At 41.0% G+C, this 18,898-nt stretch overlaps 1 protein-coding gene across 5 annotated transcripts in view; it reads right to left on the minus strand.

Annotated features, from left to right (window-relative positions):
- Positions 1-18,898, minus strand: part of TAB2 (TGF-beta activated kinase 1 (MAP3K7) binding protein 2) — a 99,783-nt gene that overhangs the window by 7,287 nt on the left and 73,598 nt on the right. For all 5 annotated transcript variants that reach the window (XM_051836814.2, XM_051836815.2, XM_070073460.1 and 2 more), the window contains 3 exons: positions 4,181-4,341; positions 3,877-3,970; positions 2,543-2,623 (listed from right to left, as the gene is read on the minus strand). In XM_051836814.2, coding sequence (XP_051692774.1) covers positions 2,543-2,623; positions 3,877-3,970; positions 4,181-4,341 — 336 coding nt within the window. The remainder of the gene's footprint in view (positions 1-2,542; positions 2,624-3,876; positions 3,971-4,180; positions 4,342-18,898) is intronic.

Here is an 18,898-nt window from a genome sequence, read left to right on the forward strand (position 1 = left end):
AACTTGGGCTTAGTCTGTTTGACTACATTTATCTCTACAAGCTTACCTCTTAGAACTGCTTATTCTAAGGGTTTTTGGCATGTTGTGTCTTTATTTTTCTGGAGATATTTTTAAAATTCCCCTTTGATTCCTGAAAATCAATGGTTGTTCGAGAGTATGTTTAGTTGCCATGAATGTTTTGGTTTTCTTGCCACTAATTATTTCTAGTTTCAATCCACTGTGGTGGGAAAGGATCATTCTTTTAGACTTTGCTAATAAGGCTTTTTTCCTAACTATTATGATCCATCCTAGAGAACATTCTGTGAGTGCTTGAGAAGCATGTGCACTCTGCTGTGTGTGCTAGGACTACGGGCCGTTCCGGTCGGCTGTTTCTTTACTGGTTTTCTGCCTGGACCTATTGTTGTAACGGGGGCACTGAAGTTTCCTACAATCACTACAGTGCTACCAACTTCTGTCTTCAGATCTGTCAATATCCGCTTCACATCTTTCTGTGCTGATGTTGGGGGGATTTATAATTGTTATGTCTTGTTGGTATTGTCTCTAGAGATAGCTTTAGGCTTAAAAAAATCTCTTTTGCCTGATATAAATAGAGTCCCTCATGACTTCTTTTAATTAGCATTTGCAAGAAATATCTTTTTGGGGCCAGTGTTGTGGTGTAAGCAGGTAAAGCCACTGCCTGTGATGCCAGCATCCCAACTGGGTGTCGGTTCATGTTCCGGCTGCTCCACTTCTGATCCAGCTCCCTGCTAATGCACCTGGGAAAGCAGTGGAGGATGGCCTAAGTCCCAACCATGTGGGAGACCTGGTTGGCGCTCCTGGCTCTGGCCTGGCCCAGCCCTGGCCATTGTGGACATCTGGGGAGTGAACCAGCAGATGGAAGATCCATCCCTCCCCTCATAACTCTATCAAATAAATAAAGAAATCTTTAAAAACATACACAGACACACACACAATCTTTTCCATCTCTGCACTTTCAGTCTATGTGTGCCTTCAAACTGAAAAAGGATCACTTGTACATAATGTATTGATGGATCCTGCCCCCCCCCCTTTTTTATAAAAGATTTATTTATCTGGAAGCAGAGTTACAGAGAGGCAGAGAGATCGCTCTTTCATCCGCAACAGCCGGGGCTGGGCCAATCCAAAAGTCAGGAGACAGGATCTTCTTCCGGGTCACCCATGTGGATGCAGGGGCCCAAGAACCTGGGCCATCTTCTACTGCTTTCCCAGGATATAGCAGAGAGCTGTGGATCCTGCTTCTTTAATCCACTCATCCAGTCTATGTTTTTATTGGTGAGTTTGTTGCATTTTCATTTCTGGTAATAACTGATAAATGAAGACTACTGCCATTTTGTTGTTTTCTGCCTATTTGGAAGTGCTTTTTTCATAATTTCCTTATTGTAGTTTTCTGTTACTTGACAGTTTTTTTTTTTTTTTTTTAAAGATTTTATTTATTTATTTGAGAGGTAGAGTTACAGACAGTGATAGGGAACTTTCCATCTGCTGGTTCACTCCCCAAATGGTTGCAACGGCTGGAGCTGGGCCCAGCTGGGCCCATCCGAGGCCAGGAACCAGGAGCTTCTTCCGGGTCTCCCACATGGGTGCAAGGTTCCAAGCACTTGGGCCATTTTCCATTGCTTTCCCAGGCCACAGCAGAGAGCTGGATCAGAAGAGGAGCAGCAGAAAGTGGAACCAGCATCCATATGGGATGCCAGTGCTGCAGGCCGAGGATTAACCTACTGTGTCACAGTGCTGGCCCCGAGACGTTTTTAAGAAAGTGATTTATTTTGTCTTTTTTCTTTGTGGTTAGCTTGAGATTTGCATGTCTTTTAGTTATACTCTTCTACATTGATAACAACTTCAATTTGCTTATTTTTATATTGTATATCCATTAACAAATTATTCTTATATTAGGGTTAAAAGTAAATTATGTACCATAATTACAGTGTTATTTTATTTTAATCTATATACATGTATGTCTATATATTACTATGTCTATATATTATTATATATTATTCACTAGTGAGATTTATGTACTTGTTTCCATTTCTATGCCTATTTTAATGCCTGGATCAAAATACACAGACATATTTTGACATGTTTTAAGTTTGGTGTGTAATATTCTGTGAGTATCAATGTAAAATGACAGCAGGTAATAATTTTTGATACCATTCATTTGGAATTTTGGATATTTTGATTAGTTAGAATTATGCATAAGTTTAAAAAACAACACGTGGCACATTCATAAGAAATAAACTTCCCTAAGGTGTCTTCCTTATCATTTGTTTAAAATTTTAAAGATGACAGTTTACCTGTATGATTTTTTTCTTCTTGTTTTAAACCAAGAATGCTATTTTGGGAGCATGTAGCGATTACAAAGATCATACTCTTAAAAAAAAAAAAAAGCCTAAACACACCACATTTTTGTAACCTCCCCAATTCCCAGCATCTAATGAAAATAAACACTTTCTTAATGAAGTCATCCAAGTTTGAAGATCTTGTTTTTCAAAATATAAACATTTTCACACTTAATGGATACACTAACCTTTGGGTTTTGGTGGCACAGGACCTACAAATCCAATATTGTCATAAAAGTTATGAATAGCGCTGGGGTTAAAATGTGGTCCTGAAATATATAAAAATAAATAATGTTTACAGCTCAAAGATACTTAATTTTTATTTTTTAAAGCAAGCATTTTCTTTAAAAAAAAAGCCACAAGTATAAACTGAAGAAATGCTTTCCATTTATTTTGCACCTCTAATCTCAAATTAATGCAAGATTTAAACAGATTTCAAAATACATTAAATTTCATAAACAAGAGGTAAGTGGTAAATTGGGGAGAAAGTCAAATTAATGCTAGTAGGACATTAAAAGACTAAGAGGTAGATCCCTGTTTTAGGTGACAAGTTAAACTCATTTAAAATTTTAACAATTACATATTTTCAATTGTCAAACATAGAGGTGAGCAACTCAATGGCCTGGCCCAAAGCAAGTATAAAACCTTGCACTGACAGAACACAGCGGTTTTGATTTCACACGCACACAGAAGTAAGTGCAACGATTGTTGTTTCTACACCAGTACTTTTTCTCTCCAACGTTAAACAACAGCGTTTTCCTATGGACTGTTTCAAGACAGCAGTTTACCGATATTCACAAAAAGAATAAAACTGTTCATCTCCCAGTCTAGTGGAGTCTGGGAAAGTCTAAAGTGTGATTAAGGATTTTCATCCTTTTGGTCGACTTCCCTTTCCCGTCTTTTCCATTTTATCCATTTCTATTATTTCCTCAACTTCAGAATTTAAAAGATAAAATTCTTCGTAGTTCTACACAAGGGCTGAATCAAATGTAAACACTTTTATTACAAGAAGAAATTTAAAAAGATACCATTGTCCTAAGAATGTATAAACCATGTTTCAATTTTCTTTTCTACCCATTAAGATAGTGCCATTGAGTGGTGGTGCTTTTTAATTAGGTTCTAAAATTATAGTTCTTGAATGGTAAAGGAAGAAAGGGGAACAGGACAAAGTTCTATGAATATGTGTATTTTACTCTGCATGAATGTAACAGTCCACATACATAAAAGCAAGACCTCTGACACTGCAGCCACACATATGAATCAGTGTCTTCCTTTAACACAGGAGTGAAGTGGAATGGAAGGATAGAAATGTATTAAGGTATTCCTCAATGAAGTGTACCACTGGGGGTGGGGGGGATGTGATACAGAGCAGTAAAAATCCAGTGGTTCCTCACTGTCATCTGGCTCCAAAGCCAGATGTTCTGAGACAGTCAGCTTATGCCTGACAAGTCTGTTTTCAGCCATGGGAGAAGAGGGGTAGATTAAGTCAATGAATTGCAGCTGAGTAGGCACTGAACTTTACCTCGGGCTTGAAAAAGATCAATTTCTTTGGTTAAGCAGTCAATGTCAATCTGGAGCTGTCTATTACAACTTCTCAACTGCTGCATTTCTTCGAGCTGAAAAATAATTCCACGGAAGAAAGATATACATTGAGTTTTCACGTTATTAGTTAACAGAGGGTGGAGTCTGGCAGGGCAAAGCGAGGACAGAAACACAAGTGTGAATGAAGGGCATTTGCAGAAAACTGGACCAAGCCTTTACGCTGTGGCCGACGGCCTGCTCTCAGGTTCAGGCACGGAGATAACGAGAGTTGCATAGAGACTTACGGAAGGTATCTGGGATATGGAATTTGATCTTTTCAGGCGCCTTCGAGTTAGATTATTTTCCATTTCATTGACCTCCGATTTTAGTTTATCCAGCTTTTTCTTTTGAATCTCAAGTTCTCTTTGAAGCCGTTCCATTCTGGCCTTCTGGTGTACCAAAAGAGCTGTAATACAGATCAGTAAACATGAGGGCGCATCCACTTTAGTCAGTTCCCCTCTAAGCAGACTTGGGAAAACAAAAGAATATTTTTGTGACAAACAACACTTTGCCACGAATCCCAAGGCTACATTAAAATAAGTCATCTGAATTTAAGCATTTAAAATTTAAAATTTTTAACTTGAAAACTGAGCTATTTAAGAAAATGTTACTTTGTTTGAGGGGGCGTGGATAAACCTACTTATGTTTGGCTTACTACTCGCCAAGGTTCTGGTCTAGTCAATTAACCTGTTCGCTGCTCTCTAATTCACGCTCTTTTATTCCAGAGTTCGGTACGTCTGCTCTATGCATGTGGTATTCTAACACGAACAGTTTAAAGATATTTTTTTTAGATGTGAATGTGAACCAAGTTGAATCCATTTTGATGTATACAACAAATCAAACCAGTGGACTGATTTCAATCCACATAAATGTTAACATTAAATTAATTAAATTAAAATAAAAATGGTACCATTCAGAGAAATCACATAAGTTTTCTAATAACTAGATTACATTTTTTGTAAATATACTTCCCTAAGATTTTTAAAGAAACAGAATAAGCAATTAATCTTGAAGCAATGATCTGCCCAGGGAAACTTTATTAAGCTATAAGATTCACTGTATGTTCTTGTGAGACTCATCTTTTAGGTTACTGGACTGGAAGTGAAGCTACTTGCATCCACTTGCTATGAAGACAGCTCAAGTCAGCTTTGAAAAAACAGAGATTCAGAAAGGTACCTTACCCGTTAGAAAAAAAGAAAAGCCACTGAGAATCAAAACCAGATTAAATACAGTCAAAGACAATGTGGATGACCTGTAAGATAGAACTAAGATTACCCAGAATGCAGGGAGACAGTGACAATGATGGACTGTGATACACATGCAGCAGTGGGCCTACAATCCTGTAACAGACCTGAAAAATTCTTACTGTCTGTTATTTTTACGGTACCTTTACTACGTGTAGTTACACAAATACTTACCACCGAGCTATCATCGCCTGCACTATCCACTACAATAATGCAGGAGAGGTTTGTAGCCAAGAACAACAGGCTGTGCTGTGTAGCCTAGGCGTGTAGCAGGCTAACTATCATGTAGGTTTGTGTAATTACATCTGTTGTGTCCACACAACAAAATCACCTAATGATTCTCTCAGAGCACGTCCCTGTTGTAGAGTGACCCATGATTTTACATCTAGAAAGCAATCACAGAAGGAGAAAAGAGAGAACACAAAGAGGTAAGATTTGAAGAGAGACTGGCTGACAACGTTCCAAGGGTGAAGAAGAGAAGTAACAAATTCTAGAGGATATGGAATAATTTGTTCACCCAACTAAGTTATCAGAGTATAGATGAATAAATGCATTTACACACAATGCATGTGAGAATTCAACTCCAGATATCTGCTGAAATAATCACTAAAGGTGTCTTTTGACGACTATACAACAAGGGCGACAGAGGAGCACAGAGATTGTCTAAATAAAGTGAAACTAAAATATCAGAGCGGAATAAGGAATTGCAGTGTGAAGACAAGAGGTGAAGTATATTCTGAGGTTTTGGAAAGTGTGAAACATTTAGATATCACTACCAAAAAAGTTAAATAGAAGGAGAAGTTTCTAAATTAAAGACAAAAGGACAAATCTAAAAATGCTTGATTAAATCTAGATGGCGAGAAAGAAGGGATAAAGCAAAGAAAGCAAAACCAAAACAAACCGCCAGGAATAATCCCAAATACACTGGTGATCATAATAAATGTAACCTACTTAAACACATCCACTACAACACAAGTGCTCAGTAGACAAGGTTCTAAAACTTCAGCTATGCGCTGTTTGTAAGAAAACACTCAAAACACAAGTTACTCATGCGTTCTTTTAATAAGCTGATGGCCTCCTGTGTGTCGGGTGCTCTTGTAGGCCCCTGGGAAATCAACGAACAGATCAGGCAGAAGTGCCTACCCTTGTGAGCCTACACTGCCGTGGTAGGGGTGAGGATGAGAGAAGGGGTGAGGGAGGACGGCGAGAACAAGATTCTAAATAAGGGATCAGCAACCTCCGCCCACCAGCCAGATCTGGCCTGCTGCCATTTTTGTGAACCAAGTTACCAGAATTCAGCCCGCTCATTTGTTTCCTTGCTGTCTACGGCTGTTTTCAGGTTACAATAGCAGAAGCTGAACAGTTGCAAGAGAAACTAAGTGTTCTGCAACATCAAGGCAAGACACAACAGTCCCAGTCCTGCCCCTAACTAAAGTGACCAGAATGGAACCCTTACACTAACACTTGACAGAAAGAGATCATCTCCCATTTCTGGGCGGAAAGACTACTTACTTCAGTCCCTTGAGTTCCTTCACACACAATGTTTGGCATTCAATAAAAAATTCTGACATACAGAAAAAAGCAAGAGAAAAACTCAACTCAATCCCATCACCAAGAGCTAAAGCAACCAACAGAGCCAGACTGAAAGATGACTCTGATACTGGGCCTACCTGATAGGGAATTTAAAAATAATTATGACTGGGGCCAGCGCTGTGGCGCAGCGGGTTAAAGCTCCAGCCTGCAGTGCCAGCATCCCACACGGGTGCTGGTTCAAGTCCTGGCTGCTCCAATTCTGATCCACCTTCCTGCTAGTGAGCCTGGGAAAGCAGAGGGGGACGGGCCAAATCCTTGGGCCCCTGCAACCACGTGAAAGACCAAGAAGAAGCTCCTGGCTCCTGGCTCCTGGCTCCAGATTGGCTCAGCTCCCAGCCACGGCAAGCATTTGGAGAGTGACCCGGTAGATGGAAGATCTCTCTGTCTTTAGCTCTCTCTGTAACTCTGTTTTCCAGGTAAATAAAATAAATCTTTTTAAAAAATAACTATGACCAATATGTTAAAGGATCTAGTTTATGGATCCAGTGTTGTGGTATAGCAGGTTAAGCTACTGCCTGGGTGGCCGGCATTCCATATAGGTGCTGGTTCAAGTCCTGGCTGCTTCACTTCCAATCCAGCTCCCTCCTAATGTGCCTGGGAAAGCAGCAGAAAATGACCCAAGTGCTTGGGGCCCTGCACTGACATAGCAGACCCAGAAGAAGCTCTTGGCTCCTGGCTTCGGCCTGGCCCAGCCCTGGCAGCTATTTGGGGAGTGAACCAGCAAATCTAACATATCTTTCTCTCCCTTTCTCCCTTTTCCCTCTCTCTCTGTAACTTTCAAATAAATAAATAAATAAATAAGCCTTAAATAATAAAATATTCAAAAAAAATAGAACATGAAAGACAGTTACTCAAACTAAACTTGAAGGAAAAGTGGTGGAAAAACCAACAAACTCAAGATTTGTGGGACAATTATCAAATGGCATCTATGTCATTGGCAAAGGAGGAGAGACAAAACAAGGCAGAACAACTAGTGGAGGTGATGACGGCCAAAAGTTTTCCAGAATTAATGAAAGAGCAAATTACAAAGATCCCCAAATACACGGGGAAAAAAACCCCCACCTACATATGTCATGGTCAAATGGCTGAAAATCAAAAGAAAACAAGGTTGGAGACAGCTACGTAAATTTTAATATTGCCGTTTTAGGCAAATATAAAACCAATATACTCATTTCAGAAAAAAAAAACCAACTTCACTTAATGGCAAAACCTGTGAGATAAAGACGTTCTTTACTTCACGATAAAAGGGGAAAAATGCTAGAGCACTATTCTTACTCTGCGTGGCAAATCATAACGGAACATTCCAATCTGCTTTCCAGTGAATGCATCACACACATTGCAGGACACAGGTGGATCATTCTCCCAGTCACACGTGGCTCCAGCAGTAACTCCCAATTCAATGTCTTGATACTTCTATTAAAATAGGAAAGCCAGCATCACGGCTCACTACCTAATCCTCCACCTGTGGGACCGGCGCCGGGGTTCTAGTCCCGGTTGGGGCGCCGGATTCTGTCCTGGTTGCTCCTCTTCCAGTCCAGCTCTCTGCTCTGGCCCAGGAGTGTAGTGGAGGACGGCCCAAGTCCTTGGGCCCTGCACCTGCATGGGAGAGCAGGAGGAAGCACCTGGCTCCTAGCTTTGGATCAGCACAGCATGCCAACTGTAATGGCCACTTGGGGGGGTTAACCAATGGAAGGAAGACCTTTCTCTCTGTCTCTCTCTTTGTCTAACTCTGCCTGTAAAAAAAAAAAAAAAAAAAAAAAAAAAAAAAAAAAAGAAAGAAAAGAAAAGAAAAGGAAAGCAAACCACAGAGTTGAGAGCGGTGGAGAAGTGGAGAAGGTCCATACTGTAGGAGTCAGCCTTTCACATCAGGTAGAAACCTGATCCAAAGATTAAGGGGAATGGATGGAAGATGCTGAAGACATGGTTGTGGACTGTTTATGAAGTTAAAGAATTATTCTTCAGCATGTTTCTGAAATAGATAAAATACTACATCCCTGGTAATTCACAAAGGAGTTACTGCAATGGCTGTAGACGTGGCTTAATTTTGGGAATAAAGGCAAGATATTGCCCATGACAGGACTCCAGCTCTCAAGTAAAATACTGCAAATCTACTGCCTTATTACTCATTTAAGAGGTATTTCTTCCCAGTTTAAACAAAAATTTAGAGCAGAGTTATAATGTCTATATTACTTAGAAATGACAGAGCCAGCTGGTACAGTCCTCAGGATTACCTAGGTATCCTTGTTCATTATAAATAAGCTCTGAAAACAGTAGGAAAGAGAAATCTATGGCTACTTCTTACTAATTCTTTCTCCTAAGTGCTGGGAATTTGAATATCGGGAGCGGGGTCAGGGTACATCTCAAAGTCACTCGGGAAACTCAGCTCGGGCCCAGCTCTCTTCCCCACCTGCGGCCTCTCAGCGGCTCTAACCTTTGCACTGCGCACAATGTTACCCAATACCTGTCCATTATGAAACCGCGATATCAGATTCCTCCTGCAGGAAGACAATGGCAGTGAAGACAGCCTTGTTTAATTAGCCTCCAGTAGCTGACAAAGGGTTAGGTACTGGCCAGAGAGAAACGTGGTAATCACACTCCCAGGCTTCAAAGAAAGTGGGGGGAGATTGAAAGGCTTTTTATCCGATGAGGGCCCAGCAAAGCTAGATACTTTCACCTCTATTATGGAAAATGTGAATAGAGATTGGAAAAATCACCCACGTTAGTGGTTTTTTTTTTTTGGGGGGGGGGGGTTGGTTTTGACTTGTAAGGAAATTGTTATAAACAAAATCATACCAACCACAAATACAACTGTAAACAGTTCATGGAAAGTATATATTATGAAGATATTATGCACAGACTTTGGAAATTTTTTTGCATCAAAATAAACCTACCTTTTAATTCCATTTTCCCAGAAACTCTTTGCAGTGCTCTGTGTAGATGGGCGAGGTTCATGTACAACAGTAAGACCCACTTACACAGAGGGAGGAGTGATCTGTTGCAGACTCAGTGGAGGCACAATTTCCCCATCCCTGCCCTTTATTTACACACAGATTAATACCGACTTAAAAAGCCTAGCTATTACTGCATTTTGTTTAAAGATGGGTCACCAAGCAGTGCACTTAGAGATTCAGCTGTCTCCTGAAATCTCAAGAAAATGACAGAGGAATGAAACTAATACAACCCAATAATTAAACTCTGTTAGAAGACAACGCATGATCTGTCTGAGGGTCCCCCCTCCCCAACACAGTTCCCACCGCTGCTCCCAGAACGCCTGGTGCTGAGTGTGTTCTTCGGGAGCTGCCCTTAGCACAAAGCTAAGTTTTGCTTTCCCACACAGAGCTTCCAGCCAGACTCACTGCATTTCACTCCTACACGTGCAGCACCACGTATGCAAGGAACAACTGAAATGTGAAAGAAGTAGTTAAATAGAGAAAAACCAAATCCCGATTAAGCTGAGATCCTCAGGAGACAGATGAGAACTTCAGTCCTAACTAATATCATCAAGAGATTCGAGAACGGGCCCGAGCTGTGGTGTGGTGGGTAAAGGCGCCATCTGCAATGCCGGCATCCCGTGTGGGCGCCGGTTTGGGTCCCACACGCACCACTTCTGATCCATCTTTGCTGATGTCCTGGGAAAAGTGGTGGAGGATGACCCAGGTGCTTGGAAGAGACTCCTGGCTCCTGGTTTCTGCCTGGCCCAGTGCTAGCTGTTGCAACCATCTGGGGACTGAACCAGTGAATGGATGCTCTCTCTCTCTGTCTCTCCCTCTCTTGATAACTCTTTCAAATAAATTAATAAATGTTTAAAAAAGAGAACTGACACAATGCTACACCCATAGAATAATGCAATGAAAAAGAATCAGAGAACAAGCTCTAGAAAATGAAAGACATCAATGACAAAAGGAAAATTTTATACATGGGTTGGAAAAATATTAAGGAAATCTGATAAAACGTAGGATGTGGAACACACTAAAGGTATGGCAATGAAAAACAAATACACATTTGATTGAGGATGTTAAATTGCTGAACAAGAATATTTCCTTTTCTTTTTCTTTTTTAAGAGATTTATTTATTTGAAAGGCAGAGTTGCAGACAGAGGAGATGCGGAGAGAGAAAGACAGAGTGTTTCCACCACAGGTTCACTCCCCGAATGGCTGCAATGGCTGGAGAAGGCCAGTCTGAAGCCAGGAGCCAGGAGCTTCTTCTGGGTCTCCCACGTGGGTGCAGGGTGATCTGCTGCTGCTTTCCCAGAAGCCATTAACAGGGAGCTGGATCGCAAGTGGAGCAGCTGGGAACAAACTGGCACCCACATGGATGCCGGCATCGCCAAGCAGAGGTTTAACTCTCTATGGCACAATGCTGGCCCTGAGAGTATTTCTAGAAAGAGAAAATGGTGAGTTCACTGGGGCTGAAGGGAGATGCTAGCATTTTTTTAAAAAAAGTATTTATTTGTTTATTTATTGGAAAAGCAGAGTGACAAAGAAGTAGATATCTTCCACCTGCTGGTTCATTCCCCAAATGCCTGCAACAGGTGGGACTGGGCCAGGCTGAATTTAGAAATGGGAAACTGACAAGGGTTCCAGGGACGCAAGTGTTTGCACAGTTACCTGCTGCCTCCCAGAGTGTGCATCAGCAGGAAGCTGGGTTGGAAATGGAGCCAGGCCCCAAGCCCAGGCACTCTGACATGGGAAGTGGGCCTCTAGAAGCCCTGGCCCACCTACTGTGCCAAACACCTGCCCCACACTACCCTTGAATCTAAGGGGTTCCACCGGACGAAGGGCAAGGATGATCAGACAGGAAGAAAAGAAAGGAAGAAAAAACCAGCATTAGTGTTTGGTATTCTATCTCTCTGCCTTTCAAATGAAATGCAAATTTTTTATTTATTTATAAAAAATTAAAAGAAAGACACATACCTAGACACACCATATACAATTTCAGACTATTAAAGATAAAATATTTCTGTAAAGAAAATACGTCCCATATACAATCACATTGGCATCAGATTTCCTCAGTGACAGGGACTTTTCAGTGATATGTTCTGTGGAAAAATGATTTTCAACTTAGGATTCTATAGCCAGCTAAATCTATGAGGATTCCTCCCTACCCCAGACATTTATTAAGTACATAAGGAGATGTCCCAGAAAACTGAAGGCATAAACCAAGAAGGAAGATATGCTAAGATCAAGAAATGGGGGACCGGTGCTGTGGCACAGTGGGTTAAAGCCCTGGCCTGAAGCGCTGGCATCCCATCCCATATGGGTACTGGTTCTAGTCCTGGCTGCTCTACTTCCAATCCAGCTCTCTGCTATGGCCTGAGAAAACAGTAGAAGATGGCCTAAGTCCTTGGACCCCTGAACTCGCGTAGGAGACCCGGAAGAAGCTCCTGGCTCCTGGCTTTGGATGGGTGCAGCTCTGGCCATTGCAGCCATCTGGGGAGTGAACCAGCAGATGGAAGACCTCTCTCTCTGTCTCTATCTCTCTCTGTAACTTCATCTTAAAAAAAATTACAAAAAAAAAAAAAAAAAAAAAAAAAAAAGATCGAGACTTGGTCATTCTAATCTATAAGAAGCATAAAAGAAATCCTAGATGATGGCTGTGCAGTAAGCAAGCCTGGCAAACAGCCTGTCCACGTGGAAAGACGGAAAACAAATCTAATAGCTGGTATCCTGGAGATGTGCAAAGGATATGACAAACGCAGAGAATGGAAAAAGATTTAAAATTCCAAGTCTACCAGACAGTACACAAAAGAACAGATACACCACTGGTTCCCTAGTTTACTTACAAGTCTGACTCTTAGATATGCCACTTATTAAGTTTCAGCTTTGACAGTCAACCAATAGTCCAAGCACAGCACATAACTGCTATGGTTTGAAGTTTGTGCAGCTCTCAAAATTCATATGCTGAAGCAAAATCCACATGGTGGTGGCATCAGGAAGTGTGGCCTTGGGGCCAGCATCATAGCACAGTGGGTAAAGCTGCCACCTGCAACACTGACAACCCAATCGGGAGATGGTTCGAGACGTGGCTGCTCCACCTAACATTCAACTCCCTGCATTTGTGCCTGGGAAAGCAGTGGAGGATGGCTCGTGTGCTTGGGCCCCTGAGCCCAGTGGTGGGACACCCAGAGGAAGCTCCAGGCTCCTGGCTTCACCCAGCCCTAGTTGTTGAGGCCATCTGGGGAGTGAACCAGTATATGGAAATCTCTCTGTTTCTTCCTCTATCTTTCAGATAAATAAAAAATGATCTTAAAAAAAAAAAAAGGTGGGGCCTCTGGGACATGATAATGTGGTGATAAATAGAAATGTTATCAGTTATAAATATATATATAAGTAAAAATAAAGATGAAACAAATTAGGAAGGGAGGTGAAGAGAAAAGAAAGAAAAAGGTGCTGGTAGTATACGTTATCAATGAAAGCCTTACAGATGATAGCAAATTAGTAGAAAAAAGTTTGAAGCTGACCAATAGTATAATGTAGGTTAAAAGTAATATTGAAGCTCTATTTTATAAATATGTAATTACACAGAAACTATGTATTACACATTGAACATATATAATGTATGTATGAAAGTATATAGATACTTAGATAAAATTAAAATATCTAATTACATGCAAGTAGTTAAGTCATAATAAGAAAGCATGGGTAGCCGGCGCCGTGGCTCAATAAGGCTAATCCTCCACCTTGCGGCGCCGGCACACCGGGTTCTAGTCCCGGTCGGGGCGCCGGATTCTGTCCCGGTTGCCCCTCTTCCAGGCCAGCTCTCTGCTATGGCCAGGGAGTGCAGTGGAGGATGGCCCAGGTGCTTGGGCCCTGCACCCCATGGGAGACCAGGAAAAGCACCTGGCTCCTGGCTCCTGCCAGGATCAGCGCGGTGCGCCGGCTGCAGCGGCGGCCATTGGAGGGTGAACCAACGGCAAAAGGAAGACCTTTCTCTCTCTGTCTCTCTCACTGTCCACTCTGCCTGTCAAAAAAAAAAAAAAAAAAAAAAAAAAAAAAAAAAAGAAAGCATGGGTAAAGACTGCTACAGTTTTGTTTGAGCTTTTTCATTGCAGTGATAATTTAATTATTAGTTAAAAATACACTGAGTGGATAGTTAGGAAGGTTAATTTTTGTACTGCCTGTTCAACAGGCATTAAATGAACACCATGAGTGAAGTGTGAGGGACAGAAACCAAACAAACTATTGCAAGAGCTTTTATGTTATTACTCATTTGTAAATCATGATCTCACCAACAGAGGGTCTTCTTTTTGTTAGACTAGTTCATTTCATTTTGCAATGGGGAAAAGTCAGCATTTTAGATTTTTCATTATCAAGTACATCTCTCAGTTAAACCTAAAGCTCCTTGACGGTACAAACTGAACTAAACTTAGTATCTAGTCTCAGGTCTTGAAAATTGTAGGCACTAAATGTATATATACTAAACATACAATAATGACCACATTTGATTTTTAATGAATAGCTTAGTAAAATACTAATCATAAGTCCAAGAAATAGAAACACTGATAAAAACAAAAACCTTGAGATTTATTTAAAAATCTCCTTAAAATGTTTAGCTTTGATATTCTTTACTTAGCAAGATTTCATACATTATAAAATACAGTAAGACTTTAGGTGGCTGATGTAGATAGCTGGTGTTTTTATGTTAGTTCTACCAAGGAAATAAGAGGTACATTTAACAGCTCAATCATATATTTACTTGTTTAGTTTTCTAAACTAACCTATCTTGTCCTCCTAAACAGATGAAGAAACAGGAATTATGGCCGAGACAAATTATTCAGCACCTTTAAGACATTCTTTCAGTCAAAATTAAGTGTCAATGGATACAGGTCATTTAGGCATACAACTCCCTCTTGTGGTTGTTAAGATAACCGAGTACCAGTGAAATCAAGTGTCAGGGCTCTTACAGCACCGCCACTGACATTCTAGGTAACTTATACAGACAGCCTAGTCTTTGTCCAACTTTTGTTAGCTTCCATCGAACAATGGAGAAAATTTCTCAGTTATGAATTTTTTAATTTGAATTTTTTAAAAACAGATTTGAACTTCCAGATGGGGTTAGCGTTAATAAGTTTAGGCACTCTATAGTATAAATAATGTCTAATTTCTCTAGAAGTTTAAAAACAAAAATGGGAGAATGGAATGTGCCTATTAAAAAAGTGCTTATGCCACCGGGTATGTGGCATGTATTTATGGATACAAAGATTTTAAGCTTAACAGAAAAAAGGGAAGAGACATTTTGCCACTGAAAAATATAATAGTACTTTTTTTCTAATGTGTTTTTGCCTGTCATTATGTGTATCAGGTGAATGTTATGTTTAAGTCGTGACAAAGTCATTGTGCACAGAAAATACAATAATCAGATACAAAAATAAATCTAGATTTTCCTAGCCTGTTAAACTCTGCTGACAGCAAGAACCACAACTATTTTATACACCATTATATTACCAGTCACTTGCTTAGTGACTGAATCTCACAAGAATCAAAGATGGCATAAAGCCTCTTGTTTTCATACATTTGGCTGTTAAAAAAATTCTTTAATGATTTCTTAAAAGTCACTTTTATTTCAATGAAAGGCAGAGAGACAGAGAGAGGGACAGACTGACTGACAGATGGAGAAAGATCTTCCATCTGCCCATTCGCTCCTCAAATGCCCCCAATGGCTGGCTGAGCCAGATGGAAGCCAGGAGGCTGGAACTCATCTGGGTCTCCCACATGGGTGTTAGGGACCCACATATTTGAGCTGCCTAACAGAGTGCATATTATAGGAAGACAGATCAGAAACAGAGTACTGGGATTTGAACCTGGGCACTGCAATACGGGATACGGGCTTCCCAGAGCCGTCACCACTGTACTGCACACCTACCCTGGTTTTGCCACTGTTGAAGTCAAGTTGAAATTAGATCTTTCAGCAGTGCTACAACTGGGCTCAAAACAACACTATGAGGAATGTTGCTTAGTCATATAATCATTTTTGTGAAATTTATAGTACTTACATATATTAGTATTAATAAGCGATAAATGTTAGTATTTTAACAGAAGTGGTGAACTTCTTTAGATAATAACTTGTTGGCATTCATTTGCAGCTTCATTATATTTAGATACTAAGACTTTCATTTCAGAGAAAGGAAACTGGGGCCTAGAGACACCAAGAGAGCCTCAGTGAAATACACGGATGAGGGGCCCCGTGCTGTGGCGTAGCGGGTAAACCAACTGCCTGCAGTGCTGGCATCCGTGTAGGCGCCGGTTCGGAGTCCCGGCTGCTCCACCTCTGATCCAGCTCTCTGCTATGGCCTGGGAAGGCAGTGGAGGATGGACCAAGTTCTTGCACCCCTGCCCCTACGCGGGAGACTCAGAAGCAGCTCCTGGCTCCTGATCGGCACAGCTCCAGCAGTCGCGGCCAACTGGGGAGTGAATCGGTGGATGGAAGACCTCTCTCTCTCTCTCTCTCTCTGTAACTCTGACTTTCAAATAAATAAAATAAATCTTAAAAAAGAAAATACATGGATGAACCACGATAGGAACTGTGGATGTTTATTCAGCTTAGAAAGGTTAATATTTGAAAAATGGTAACCATTCATTATCAAGCATTTGAGGGCATGCATATGAGACCAGTTCAATACAATTCCAAGGCATGCCACTATAACCAAGAGGAGACACAGCACAAGATTTCTGTTCCTCTTTTATTTCAAAATCTTGGAATAGGGAAAGGCTTACTAAGTAAGATACAAACAAAACCCAGAAACTTTAAGAAAAAAATCAGAAGTCTGAATACATAAAAGTAAAAAATTTATTATAAGACAAAAATTTTTGTTGACTGAGTCAAAGCGATACATGATAACGAACTAAAAAAAAAAAAAAAAAAAAAATACCCAGACCAGGCAGTCTACAAAGATAAATTCCCAAAATAAGAAATATGACTGGCTCTAAAAAGAACACACAGAAAGATGCTCAACCTCATTCATATTTAAAGATGCAGATTTCATTTATGCTCCTAAAAATATAAAGATGTATATTTTTAACAATCCAAAACCAAAGCTGATTTTTTATATAGCAGACTGACAAAGACGACTTTCTGTCAACCACCCACTTGGTGATGGGTGGAAGAAGGAAGGAAGAAAGAACATTCATATAAATGTTGCCAGAAATGTTCACTGATGAGTACAGAAGTATAAACTGGTACAATTTCTTTAGGGAGAGCCTCAAAATTGAAACTGGCCACGTGTCCTGTAGCGGTCACTAGCGTCCTTCACCAACTATTCCTGTCTCAACTGTGCCTCCCATCCCCTCGGACTCATTTTAGTCAAAGATTAACAGGGGTTGAGGCAGAAGCTTCCGAAGCCACTGTGGATCTGCTGTATTTCCTCTGTCACAGAGCAGAGACGGAACTTCCCGTCCCCTGGCAACCTGCGTGACAACAATGAAGACCAGAGTCCACCAGCTAATCTATAAGAGACGACAAGTGTGAACTAGAAAGAAACCTTTGCTGATTTGAAGATACAGTTTGTTACTGCAGCGTAACCAAGTCTAAATGATGTCTATCAAAATAAAAAATAGGCATATTCTTGAGTACAGCGGTTTCACTCCTAGTACCTTTTGTGCCAACATATGTGGACAAGGCACAAATATGGATAAAGAAGGATTTCTCCGTAGCACTGTTTGTAAAAGCAAGATAGCAATGAATTCCATCAAGATATGACTGGTAAGATATTATGGTAGAAAATACTAGATGTAGCCATTTCTTTCTAAAATTAAAAAACAATTTTAAAATTTTATTTTCATTAATTAAAAAAATTTACTGTCACTTACTTGAAAGGCAGACATACAGAGAGAGAGAGAGACACACACACACACACACAGAGACAGAGAGAGAGAGAGAGAGAGAATCGATCTTCCATCTGTTGGTTCACTCCCCAAATGGCTGCAACGGCCAGCACTGGGCCAGGCTGGAGTAGGGAACTCAATCTGGGTGTCCCATGCAAACTGCAAGGGACACAGTACCTGAGCTGTCACCTGCTGCCTCCCAGGGTGTGCATTAGCAGAGCCAGGACTCAAACCCAGGCAAGCAGATGTGTCAAATGCCTGTCCTTAGATGGAACTCTCAGAGATAAAGACAAAAAAGTAAAGTTAAAAAGCAAAACATTACTTTACAAAATGATCTATTTGTAAATAGCCAAGGGTTATCTCTGGTGAGGGAACTTTTCATAATGCACCCTCTGGTTCTCTTTCTCTCTTTTTAAAAAGATTTATTTGAAAGGCAGAGTTACAGAGTGAGAGTGAGAGTGAGAGTGAGAGTGAGAGTGAGAGTGAGAGTGAGAGTGAGAGTGAGTGAGAGTGAGAGTGAGAGTGAGAGAGTGAGAGTGAGAGTGAGAGAGAGAGAGATGGTCCATCTGCTGATTCACTCCCCAAATGGCTACGCTGGCTGGGACTGGGCCAGGCTGAAGCCAGGAGTCTGGACCTCTATCCTGTCTCCCACATGGGTGCAGGGGCCCAAGGACTTGAGACATCTTCTGCTGCTTCCCCATGTGCAATAGCAGGAGCTGGACTGGAAGTGGAGCAGCCAGGACACAAACTGGCACTCATATGGGATGTTGGCATTGCAGGCAGTGCCTTAACCAACGCTGGCCCCTGTTTTCTTTATTTTTAAAGATTTATTTACTTGAAAGGCAGGGCAACGGGAGTAGAGGGAGGGAGAGAGATGAAGAGAGAGATAAGAGATATCTTCCAATCTTCCATCCACTGGTTCACTCCCAAATGACTGCAATGGCAAGAGCTGGGCCATGTGGAAGACAGCAGCCTAGAACTCCATCTTGGTCTCCCATGTGGGTGGCAGGGCCCCAAGTACTTGGGCCATCACCTATTGCCTTCGCAGGTGCTTCGCAGGGAGCTGGATTGGAAATGGAGCAGCCAGGAGTTGAGCTGGCGCTTCATATGGGATGGTGGCATTGCAGGTGGCAGCTTACTAGCCCCATTGGCTTTTTAAATTTTTCTATAAAATCAATTACATGTAAAATATTGTAATGCAATCCCTAGCAGAATTCCACTGACTTGGTAGAAGCTTACAAGATGATTCTAAAATTTACATGAAGTACAAGAGATTCCAAAGAGCCATAATCATTTTGCGAAACAA

This window comes from Oryctolagus cuniculus, chromosome 5 (genome assembly GCF_964237555.1).
Source record: "Oryctolagus cuniculus chromosome 5, mOryCun1.1, whole genome shotgun sequence".
In the NCBI taxonomy this organism is placed as follows: Eukaryota; Metazoa; Chordata; class Mammalia; order Lagomorpha; family Leporidae; genus Oryctolagus; species Oryctolagus cuniculus.